The sequence below is a fragment of the Pterocles gutturalis genome, unplaced genomic scaffold (genome assembly GCF_000699245.1).
Source record: "Pterocles gutturalis isolate BGI_N339 unplaced genomic scaffold, ASM69924v1 scaffold47714, whole genome shotgun sequence".
Taxonomy (NCBI): domain Eukaryota; kingdom Metazoa; phylum Chordata; class Aves; order Pterocliformes; family Pteroclidae; genus Pterocles; species Pterocles gutturalis.
The window spans coordinates 4,450-16,668 of record NW_010135183.1 but is presented as its reverse complement, the minus strand read 5'-3'; the positions used below and the strand labels follow the sequence as shown (position 1 = coordinate 16,668).

The 12,219-nt window shown below is 38.7% G+C and overlaps 1 protein-coding gene across 1 annotated transcript; it reads right to left on the bottom strand.

The window, feature by feature from the left end:
- Positions 1–329: 329 nt before the first annotated feature.
- LOC104467852 (transmembrane protein 68-like) lies at positions 330–11,875 on the bottom strand. The gene is made up of 6 exons (XM_010081793.1): positions 11,547–11,875; positions 9,828–9,992; positions 7,668–7,861; positions 2,635–2,698; positions 2,103–2,242; positions 330–434 (listed from the first exon to the last, which is right to left on the bottom strand). The coding sequence occupies exons 1-6, from the start codon at positions 11,830–11,832 to the stop codon at positions 330–332; spliced, it is 954 nt and encodes a 317-aa protein (XP_010080095.1). The 5' UTR covers positions 11,833–11,875.
- Between the last annotated feature and the right edge of the window lie 344 nt (positions 11,876–12,219).

Below are 12,219 nucleotides of genomic sequence, written 5' to 3'. Positions count from 1 at the left end.
ATTGCTCAGAACATAAAATCACAAATCTAGACAAAACTCCTGGGGCTCTCAGATGCATGTACATACTTGTTTTAGGAACCAGGCAAATCCTGGCTACATCATTTCCTTTTGGGGAATTTAGCTGTTGCATTGCTATCGTACATAAGTTGTCTGACTTCAGAGTACCCTCAAAGACACGGGGGAACCTTCAAGACGTTAATTGTTTTCTTCTGTCGTATCTGTAGAAACTTGTAAATTAACCTGGTTGAACACCAATTAATAGTCACCATTGCTGTAGGATGTTGTTTTTTACCGTATGCTGCAAACACAATGAAATAAACATCAGCGTTCTAATCACTTTTACGACGTTTATCAAATCGCTCCAGTAAAGCCTTCCATATGCTGCCTGGGATTGTTTGGTGCTTGCTTATGAGAGCCTGGATGGCAGTCTTTGTCTGAAAAGAGAAGAGAAGGTTGCCTTTACAGACCTGCTTATGCAAGGAAGGACAGTATTATCACTGACTTCTTCTCAGAGGTTTAAGAGGTATTGGGAAGTTCACACGTTTAAGAAAACAGTTGTTAGAACAACTAGCTGATATAAAAGACAGCACAGTTTGGATAGGCTGAAATTACTGAAATTTATCAAAATAGGGCATTACTAAGTCAAAGTAGCCTTTAACACATGCAAACATAAGTTTGTGCAATCTCCATCCCTGAAGGTTCTCATCAAAAGTGCTGGATAAAGCCTGCCTAACCTCATCTGATCTGGGACCAGGAATATGGAGTAGGGACTTCCATCTGTCCTTCCCAACATGAAGAAATAATAAGAGATAATCCCCCTTAGTTTTTCCTCATGTGTTTAAACTTGAAATAAGGGTAGCTACGTACTTGTGATCTACCCCAGAGTGATTGTAGAACATCCCTGGGAATAGGGGAAAAGAGTGGCCAAACCTTTCCTGACAGATTCACGTCCTGCCTCCTTTCCAGGGCAGGATCAGACAGAGGCCAGCCAGGCCACTGCTCATCTCAAGCCCCATTTAAGTTGTTTTAACTAATGAGAGCTACAGAAGACCTAACCATACTCCCGCTGAAGTGGGTGGTCAAAGGCTTTGACTTCATAAAGCAAATCAATGTCATGGGAAATTTCAGTTTCAGTTTTGCAGATACACATAAATACTGTTCCCCCAAAATCCAAGAATATGGATAACCGTACAGGCAGTCTTAGCGCTAATATAGTGTCCAGCCTCCTGAACGTGCTAAGACCAAACTCCAGAGCTTGCTGGAGCAGTTCCCTTGTAACAGACCAAACCTGTCTTTCTGCTGTGAAGCCCAGAACAATCTGCAGTTGATCCTTAAAAAAAAAAAAAAAAAAAAAAAGAAAAAAAAAAAAAAAGAAAAGCTAGCCTTCTTGCATATTTTTGGGGGCAGCAAGGCATTTTTTTACATCTGTGATTCCTAACAAGTGTTTTAATCTGTGTATTCCTATGCCGTAGTGGATTTTTTTTTTTTTGCATAAAACCCTCCTTTCATCTTCTATGAAAACTTTTTTGAAAAATGCCTAAACTCTGGATCTATAAATGGTTTTTTATGCGCCTGGGCACCACCAATTTCACCAAGCTGCAGGCACTCAAAATATTTTTATATTTCAAATGCAAATTATTTTTTTTTAACATTTTCCTTTTGACAACGAGACTGAAGCTCTTGTAGAACTGTTTCTAAAGCCTTCTGTTACTTAGAGAAGATTCTCAAAGGTATTTGTTATACGTTATTTTACTATTTTTTTATTATTATACTATTTTCCTGTTACTGAAAACTGAACTTAAAACATAGTTTACATCATTTTTTTTCAGTTACCAAAGTGACCAAAGGCATGGGAGAAACAAAGTTAGCATCCCAAGAAGATAGAAATTCTGAAAGGATGAGGGCATCCCAACCGACTCTTACTATGTCAGTGCTCACATGTAGGTATCTGTACGTTAAATAATCCTGGAGCTCAACTGCCCGTTGCTTTAATGAGCTAGTAAAAGTGTACTTGTCTTTAGTCAAGCATACAAAAAACTAGTTTCAAGTGCATATACAACAGAGGGCAAAGTAGTTCAATATTGGAAGGAGAGCTAACTTACCTTTTCAACTAATTCCTCTGTAGTTATATTGGGATCATAAGGGATTGGCTTCCCAATGTAGGTACGAAATTTAACTGGAAGTCCTCCGTATGGAGGAGTAACTGGCAATCGAGTAATTTCATACAACTGTCTAAAAAATCCTGAAATTGTTTAAAGGATGAAAAAGTGAGATTACTGTCACAGAAAACACAATCCAAACTTGAAATCTGATTAATATGGAAGACTTCTTTAAAATGCATGCTTTGTCTGACAGTCAAGAAGAAATTAGAGAATTTAGGTAACTGTCCACCAAAACAAAGCTTGATAGATCACTTAATAGATCACTGAAATAAGACTGCGTTAAAGAACCAAATCACACAGCACAAATCGGTTACACACAAGCTATCTCCATATTTGAGATACCTCTGACCCACAGCAAGTGTGTTAGAGAATCCAAAATAAGCGTAAGTCTGAAAAGCAGAATCTAAGAGAAAAGTGAGAGAGAAGTGGACGAACCATTCCAAATGCTTAAAATGTAATTTAAAGCTCTTACTTCTTTCTTTAAGAAAGGTCCTATATCCTTCCCGGACATTTTGAGTATACATTGGAATGATGGGCTGAGGAATCACAAAAAACCAAAAAGGTGGAAATGTTATACCAAACTTGAATTTACGTTTTAGTGCCTGTTAATGCAACTATGAAAATCACTTGAATACAGAGGATAATTGTCAGTCAGTTAGGTAGGAAAGAAGGAGTCTTGTTATAAAAAATAAACTGCAGAAGAGAAATCAACTCTGTTTCTGAGCTCCCACAAGCATCGCTGTTTTAAATTCACCATCTGAAAGGAAAATGACTGACATTGTATTACAGGTTTATATCTTTCATTTTGAATGTGCATTATAAAAATTGACTGACATTCTAAAAAAAATAACTTGCGTGTTGTACATTTATTGCCATATTGCTGACTGAAACATGAAGTTTTGCAGTATCTCTGTCTAAAGCCTGCATCGTGTGTGGGGAACAGGAAAGTACTCAGTTTGTGAAGTCTTGCAGAAAGCAAGTAGACATTCACATGTCTGGCTTGTCTCATCGGCTTCTGAAAGTAATGTCTCACTGAGGCAGTAATGCTCAGACAATACCCCACTGCAAAACACTTTCTGCAGATCCCTTGGACAAATAAAGCAATTGTACATCCTCATTGACATGGACTACACACCTTCTGGAGGGCAGATCCTTAGGCAGGTACAGAACAAGTTCACTTAATTAGTATAACTCAAAAGAAAGACACTTGAGATACCTGAACTTGAAACACTCATGTCTTACAGCGCGAGGTAAGATTTCGTAGCTTGTAGACAAACTAACAGTGATTGGATCCATATATACAATGACTATTTTCCCCCTCTCTTGTCCCTTTTCATCTTTTTTTAAACCATATTTTGAGCATGTTGCTGGAACTACTTTTCTACAAGGTAATGAAAGAACACCTTTATGCTGTTAAGAATCACTACCACAGAACAGAAACCACAGGACGAAAAAAAACCAAGCAAGAAAAAGACCTGACTAGAGCCTAACAAAGAACTCAAAGCGATGGAAAACATTTAAAAGAAAAAAAAAAAACCTGACAGATAAGAAAAATATCAAACATACATCAAGTAGTAATAGTAAACCCCTGAGAATGAGAAATTATTTGAAATTATTAGAAATAAACCCTTAATCAGGAACATCTTTTAAAAGCTTACAACTACTGGACACTAAAAATACCACACTTGGCTTCAGCTATTGATTGCATACTGTATGTCTAACATTTAAAATATTTGAAGCCCACGTATCATACAGACAAAACACTTTAAATTTTAAGAATAGTGCAAGAGAAACATTTCTTAGGCTATGAAGAAATCTAGCAGCTACGGAAGGTACTTGTATACAGTGATCAGACAACAAAGTCCAGAGTGGGTGGCAGCACTTGGTCCCTACGCTGATAAAAATGGGTACCCACGTAAAAGCTTGTGTCTGTAAAGCAGCACGATCAGATCCGCAGGAACCCAAAGATTTAGATTTGCTGGAGCTGAGCTGGATCACACCTGGCCAGCTTGAACAGCGCAGAATCACAGGACAGCTGAGGGTGGAAGGGACCTCTGCACTAGTCCAAAACCTCCTGCACGGGCTGGTCAGCCCCCACTGTGTGCTGGTGTATAGGGTTTTTCTATTTTTTTGAGAATTTTCTAAACCATAGTTCCTGTTTAGCTTTTACCTAACTAGATTTGAAATGATTTATTGGCACAGATAAAATTCAGGGATCTTTAGAAACTATGACTCCTCCCCATTAGCCTGTCAAACTCCAGCCACAGGCAGAGGGTATTTCTGAAACTCAAGCCCCTGGGCAACATAAATTCACCTGAGACAAATATAGGTCTCAGAACTTCACTGAGCCAGAACATTACATTAAGTAGTAACACTTTCGTTCTCTGACCCCAAGTAAGCAGAGTAGTTACCCAAGACGAAGTGGAAACTGAATGTGGAAACCTGCAGGCAAGGACTGAGGCTGAAACTCCATTCCTTGTCTGCTTTTCTTTAACTTTCTCAATGGAAGACCTGTTGAACTTCCATAACACCATAATAAGAATGGGAGTACCTATTCATATAAAAAGTTACTTTTTCCTTGAAATCCCCATTCAATAAAGTTACTTTTTTCTTGAAATCCCCATTCAAGCCCCCTGTGGCAGGTTACGAACCACCACGTAGTCAGTATGGATGCTGTAAAGGGTCTGTCGTTCTTTGGTTGATGGCTACACACTTATGTAGAATAAATTCCAAACAAGGCACTTCTAGTCCTCTCTCACCTCCATCCAGTATCCAAATAAGTATTAGCAAAGCATACATGAATTGCTACATTACAGAGCAAGTTCTGTCAATTTAGATGAGTCTATCCCCAGTCTTCAGTCAACCTACAAGACTGGTTTGGCCAGTATTGAAAAGGATGCAGCAAGAACAAACTGGAGCAATCAAAGCGCAAATTTGTCACCAGATGGAATCCAGTTACTCCTATGGGTCTAACTTTATATCAGAAATAGGTTATATTGCCCCCTCTACTGCTAAATGCACTTTTTTTTAGTGTTTAGTTATCTAAGGTGTGTCTGATCACAGATTTCCATAGAAATATAACACATGGCCAAAATTTTGCAGTGGAGCCTGCAAACTAATTACAGTGATGCCCACCATACTGAGATCCAGTCAGACTTCTTGATCATAAAAAAACCCAACCCCGAATGAGGTGGTAGTAAGTGATACAAGAGCCAGCAGCAGTCACAGTAAAGGCGAGCTCAGGCTAGTAGGTGACAAAGGAGAAAATATTCTCTCTGCCCTCCAGGTAACAGATAAACCCACATGGTGCCTGTTTCACCAAACACCGTTATACAGATGACCACAAGAACATTTCACAAAAAAACCCAAACCAAACCGTGGTAATAGAAGGTGCCAGCAATTGCAGGTACTACTGTTCAGTTATTTCCATGTACTTCTAAATTATGGAAGATTGGAATGATTATAAGGACTACTAGCGAGGATTTTTTGTGATGTATTTTCATAAGGGGAGCACTCTCTGTTAAGGGTGCTCATATTTTTAAATCCAATTTTTATTTTTAAAAATATATGTATGACATTGTAGAAGTACACTGTAAAGTTCCAAGTGAAGTGAAAACATCTGGCAAAAGATTGTTTAAATGTTTGGGGTAACTTGAAAGGCAGATATGAAAACAGAATCATTAGAACTCACTCAGGTTGTTAAAGTGACATCTCCTTCTGACTGTTGGAGTAGATCATTAAATTAATAAAGAAGAGGAAGGACTATAAGGGAATTCAAAATGCCCATATGAATCTGATTTGGATTCCCATATTTTCCTAGTGGTATTGGTTTACAGACCCACACAATCTATTAAGTATTGTGACTAATATTTACAAGCCCATGCTTTTTGAGAGAAAGGATGGGAGAGGAACAGAAACACGTAAAGCATGACTTTTAAAAGGCCACAGAACAAAACTAAGAGGTAGAAATAGGACTCCCAGCTTAAAGTTACTTTGTCCATTTGGTAATCAAATCTCCAAATTTATCCTAGTTTAGTTATCTCTGCACAAGATTTCAGAGATAAAGTTATGAAGAAATATTAACCTGAAACATGCATTCTGCAACCCTAGGTGCATTGTAGTAGGAGCTCTAGCACAAGACAGCAAAGCAAAATTTGAGAAGCAACAAACTGCATGGGGTAAGAAAGAGATATAACTGCACAAAATAAAGCCATGGTAAGAAATTCAAGTTTCATGGGAAGAACTCAACTTTCCCTGCACAGATTCTCCTAGACAGCCAGAAAAGCATTACATTTATGTGGAAGGCCAAAGAAGAGCACCGCAATTGATGAGATATTTGTAAGAACGTAAAGAGAAATGATGGTTATGCAATTCATGAGACAGCAGCAGAAAGCTCACGGCAGAACAGATGAAGCCTGGATGTGTACCAGTATTGGCAGACACAAAGCACACTAGGTATGCTGAGTCTAAATTAAGGCAGAAAACTCATCACTAGTGGTGATGATGATGATGAGAAGTGGCATTTAGGAAAAAGACAGGGTTACTGCTCTTGCAGCTCTATGCCATCCCAAATAAAATTATTTCCCAGAGAAAATATCAGAGAAACAATCTCACATGTGGAATTCTATGGAAGAAGTCAGAGCCAGTGGTAGAAGTTTGTATCTGTAGATCATAATCCATTTGGAAAATATAGCTGAGACTGTGGCCACGTGTACATCAGTGGAGTGCAAAGCCATAGATGCACTTCTCTAGAGGATGCTGAGGATCTGACATCAACACTGAACACATTTCAGTGCTCTGTTTTTGTCTAGAACAAATTCTTGTCTAGTACCATTGACTGAATGTCCATTTGCAACTGGAGAGTATTAGGTCCCACTTCTGGTTTAGTTTCAGGCAAAAGGAATGCAGCTCCCATCTTCTAACACATTCCATGATGTGAATGAAAGCATGGTGAGAAAGGGAGATGGAAAAACTGCTTCAAAAGTGCACATGTGATTCAAATTCAGACACTGATGTAGACACACCTTGTAAGAAAAGGAAGGGTAAAAATAAAATCCTGGACCCTCCCGGAATATATGAGAAGAAAGAAAATAAAGATAATACATTAAAGCGCCGTAATAAAATGACTGGGCTTGTAGAAGTAAGATAAAGATATAAGTCTAGTAGGATGAGAAAAAAAGAATCAAACCTTACAGCAATGTGGAGAAGGGCCACAGCGAAGATTCCTGAAATACAGTCAAGACAAGAAATGGGATGCCTGCGTGGTGGAACTGTAGGGATGGATGCCTTGCAACAGTCAAGAAAAAGCTGTACAGTTCCATAAAACCCTTGCTCCCTGCGGATTAACATGCTTGAGGAAAGTGGTGGGAAAAGGAAAATAAATATTTACTCCTGACCCTTTTCTTCTCTCGGGAAGATTTTCCAACAAACAGTCTCAAGCTGCATTGGATCATGAGGCATGTATGCAATAAGCACAGACTGGGATTGGTAACATATAATACTCACCACTTTTGCTTCTAGAGCAACCTGAGCAAAGCCCTTTCGATTTCCCCACACAAGCTGATAACTTTCATCACTGAATAATGCTTCTCTAAGTCCACCTGGTGAGACGGACACCAAGTATCCATTCTTCAGTGCAATGAGACACTCCTCCCTTGTACCTGGCATAACACCTGTCACTTCCAGTAATAATTTAAGTCCTGGAATAAATAATTAGCAAAAACATATTATTATCACAATATATCACAAGTACTGCTTGCAGGTAGAAACAAGATTACAGCTAAATAAAAATCTACTAGCTCTATATTTAGACTAAGGCAAATTTGTGCAAAGGAAGTAAAACCCACATAGAATAAATATTGGCAAAATGACAAATACATGATGGTGTTTATGCCCAAATGTTATGAAGATGAACTAGCTTATCAGGAGCATCTCAATAAACTAATGCTTCCACATGCTATTTTCCATAATTATCAAAACACCAGCCATGCAACCGAAACGTGTGCATCATAGCTAGAAATCTGAAAATAAACATCTATTCCTCCCTCTTCCTTTTAAAATATTTTAATACAGAAAAAAGATATAATTTTTCAGTACAATAAAGATTACTACAAAAATAAATACATGACAAGCAACTATTTTTAGTGTTCTTTTACAATGTGATGTTTAACATTTGAAACATTGAGGTTCTGGGTTGTTCAATGGTGTATTTTGTGGTTAAATTCCAAACTACGTGGCTCAAATTGGACTGCAGTAGGACTCTTTAAGATGCATGAATGGCAGAAGTTAGCAGGGCAGTTTCAGCACAGCATAAACAGTTCAGTGAATCTCCTTCCTTTGTTTCTGTGACGGGGATTTCTCCAGAAGACAGACTGAGAACCATAGAAGCACTCTGTGCTTTCTCGTATTATCTTCTCATTTGAATTCTCTCAGTTTGGAACTCCCATAGAGAGCTTCAGCAAAGGAGAGGTTCCCTAGTCCTCAAATTCACCATTCCAACAGCATAATTTGAAAAGAAATTGTTTATATGAATGAATGTAAGCAACAGCTATGGACTGGCAGAGCTGGTATCCAGCACTCCACCTTTGACAAAGGTCTGCAACAGAAACTTGGGAAGATAGTGGAAAACACAGTGCCGCATCTTGTAATTTAATTGCATTTCAACTTATTCAAGGCATCATGTTTGATAGATCTTTCTGTCAAAGTCAGGTGTTGAGTTTCCTTAATGCCTTTGTGAACTCCTATGTATTCCTGTTTTATCCTGCACCCATGGATGCCACAGCCTTATTAATAGGTTCTGCCTTTGCTTGGCTTGAACGCTTTTGCCTGTTAAAAATTAAGATTATTTATCACATGAACATATTGTCTCTTCTTATTCCCCTTTCCCAGGTCACACGAGCGTTTTATATCCCTCAGCCATTCAAGACTTCCGTCCTACATACTGGCTTTTCAAAGGCAGGCGCCTGATCATCCCTGTCCTTTTTTGTATCTTTATTACTTTGCAGCTTTTCTGAGATGGGGAGACCAGAATTCCACACAGTACTGAGGATGTGGGCACCATCCTTCCGGATACTCCTTCTTTCTGCCTTGTTTTTCTAAAATTAATCAGGTTTTCATTTCTGTATGTTCTCCTTTTCATAATGGAATTACTTCTTTCTCTCTCAGGCTCCAATGCGTTGAACCTGTTGTGATGGTCAGTATTAGAGCTCTCTTCAACAGCAGAATCTTCAAACACCTTTTTTTGTCCTACTCCAGGCTTTGATCAGATGATAGATTTGACGTCATACCCCACGGCAATGGCTACTGAGCGTAGAGGACAAGTAGGTAACTGATATCCTGCCATTTCCCGGGCTCTTTGGCAACTCACCGCTCATTGCTGACCACCCAGCATTAGGTCAACAATATAGTCTTATCCTGCACTTTCCACTGAGGCATGACATTTCATCCCAACGGGACTATATAATGTCTATTTGTTGGCTTTGGAGGGTCTACGAGTGTTTTTATGACCTTTCACTTAAAAGACAGGATATCCTACCCTGTTACGAGCTTTTAATTTAAAAGTCTTTTCATTTAAAGCTCTCTTTAGAGTGTAATAAAATGTAAATTTCATCAAAAGCAGCAACAGGTTGAATGAATCCAGGATGCCTACATACAACATGTTCTTACCTGGTAAACGAAAGACAAAATGATCGGCCACTGACAAACAAAGTCTTTTCTTCCAGAGAAACAGCCTAGACAGAAAGTAAAGGTAGTCTATAGGAATAGCTCCGTGGTAATACACAAGAATGCCTGGTCCTTCTGGTAGGTTTTCCACACCATGAAGTTCATAACCTGTTTGGGATGGAAAGCAACACACTGACAATGATGTCAGTAAATCATCTGGCAATTTAGAGAAAACTCTTAACTCTACTTTGTTCAATGACTTTCAAAGAGTTATGAAAGCCGCAGCAGTAGCTTTTAAATTAAGTTCTGGATGGAACTTTTGGTCAATAGCAAAGAGAAGCCCCCTCCAACATGACAGGTGGACAAATTTGTTGGTCAGTTTAATCACTGGATCAGACATGAACCTGACATTTTCCCCAGCAAGGGGACGAAATTAATTATTTCCCATGAGGAACTTTTCCCAGTCCAAAGTGCAATAATAAAGAAAAAAACACTATACTGGTATGACACTGCTTCATTGGCAGAATGAAAGGCAGACAAGAAGTCAGGATGTATTCCTAAAATATGAAAGTGTAAATCTCCATTCTGTGTCAGGGAGAATGAAAAGTTTGGGATTTTCCATAATAAAAAGTTTCACTGGTTGAGATGTTGGTCCAAACCGGAATCCGTAAGAATCCCAAAGAGAGGTTTTTTCCATGAGAGTTAAATGCATTCACTGCACAGTGGAGGGGAAATTCCTCACAAACATGGACTTCTGTAAATCCCTCTCCTGGCTCTTTCTATAGTTGACTGAGGTATTAGGTGGAGCCAGAGTAGGAGGCTAATGTATACAAAGGCTTGGGAAAGCCACAGCTTCTACGAACTAAGAGCTCTATTCCACCTTGACTGCCTTCATCTCCTTCCCTGCTACAGCTCCTGTCCTGAGCTGTTTGGGCAGAAGGATGCTGACGGAGCAGGCAGAGTCCTAGGAAGAGGTGGAGAAATTTCTATCCTGCAGGATGTTCAAAGATTAAAGGATAAAGCTATGAGGAAGCATAGCAACATAAAGAACCTTTTCTTCTTCATCCTTAGGGCAGCAAAGTTAAGTCTTAAACTACATCTGTGGGAAGAACAAGTGCCTAGAATGCAGCTGAGGATTTTCCTAGGGAGCAGGGTGTGTTGAAAGTATCTGAAGGTTGAGTGTAATGAAACTGAAAAATCAAATTACTTTTAAATTCTGCCATAGTACAAACTTACATGTAGTGTCTAATTATTTTTTTGTCCATGCAGCTCTTAAAATTATTTTCAATTGACATAACACAAAATCATTTTCACCAACTAAAAATATACTCATTACATTTCCAGCTAGTTGTTGTGTTTTGAACATTTATTAAGTAGGTTTTAAGCAGCTGCTAAGGTAAAAAATAAATCACACGTTTCCCTTGCAGCTACGTTACTAAAACTAACACAGCGCGTCACTTATACCATATACAGAGAAGTGTATGTGCCTATCCACTTCAGAGAAATGTACCCTATAGAAACCAATTTCTCCCTTTCATTCTGCTTATTCTATATTGCAATCAGCCTTTGAGGCAGAAACTTTTGGGTTAAATGCCGTACGAAGTAAAATAAATGTAATTTCTTTGCATCCATTTGGAAGAAATAAAAAAAAAAAAATCAACCCTTACGTGTATCTACTATTTATTGTCATTCAAACCTTCAGACAAGTCATGTCATACTTACCATGCCATATTCTTGCATATATATCCCAAAAGCTTGCTAAAGTTTTCCTTGCAGTATCCCAGACATCACTCAAGGGATCTCCTTTTACCTCACCGTTCCTCTGATATATTAAAAGCAAAATATTACTAAGGTAAATGAAAAAGAGGATTGATAAAGGAACTATAAAAAAAACTAATATTGCACTTATTGTCAGTGAGATGATGACCCCGTGAAAAAGGTACTTCTTCAGGTACATCACAACAATCCATTCTTCCAGTTCATAGGCAAGGCAGCTTAGATCGATCATCGGTATCTGTCCTGAAGGGCAGAATTCTTTTCTCCCTATCACGTCCTGCATGGAGGAGAAAAAAAAAAAAAGGCTCCAATTTCTCTAATCCTGGAAGTTTCTCAATCGAGGAAAAAAGCTTTCTGTAGATATAGCTGATGCCTGTTTTGGTATAGCACAGAGTCAAACATTTTGTCTCTGTCATGCTAAGATAGCTGCTGGCCACTGCCATCCAATTGCCATCCACTACTGCCTGTAAAGGGTGATGGGATTATCCTGCGTATTTTTTATTATAGACTATATGTATTATTAGATTTTTTTTATACAGCCAGATAATAGGGGCTGAAAGGATGAGGGCTTGAGCCCAAGGAATCCTCGGGATCCATGCAACACAGAGCACATTCACTG

Excerpts from the sequence above, each read along its gene's own strand:
- LOC104467852 (XM_010081793.1), bottom strand. The coding sequence starts at position 11,832 with ATGATCGATCTAAGCTGCCTTGCCTATGAACTGGAAGAATGGATTGTT. Across the intron at positions 7,862-9,827 it reads TTTTGTCTTTCGTTTACCAG|GACTTAAATTATTACTGGAA; the intron begins GTAAGAACATGT and ends TATTTATTCCAG. Across the intron at positions 2,243-2,634 it reads GACCTTTCTTAAAGAAAGAA|GATTTTTTAGACAGTTGTAT; the intron begins GTAAGAGCTTTA and ends AAACAATTTCAG.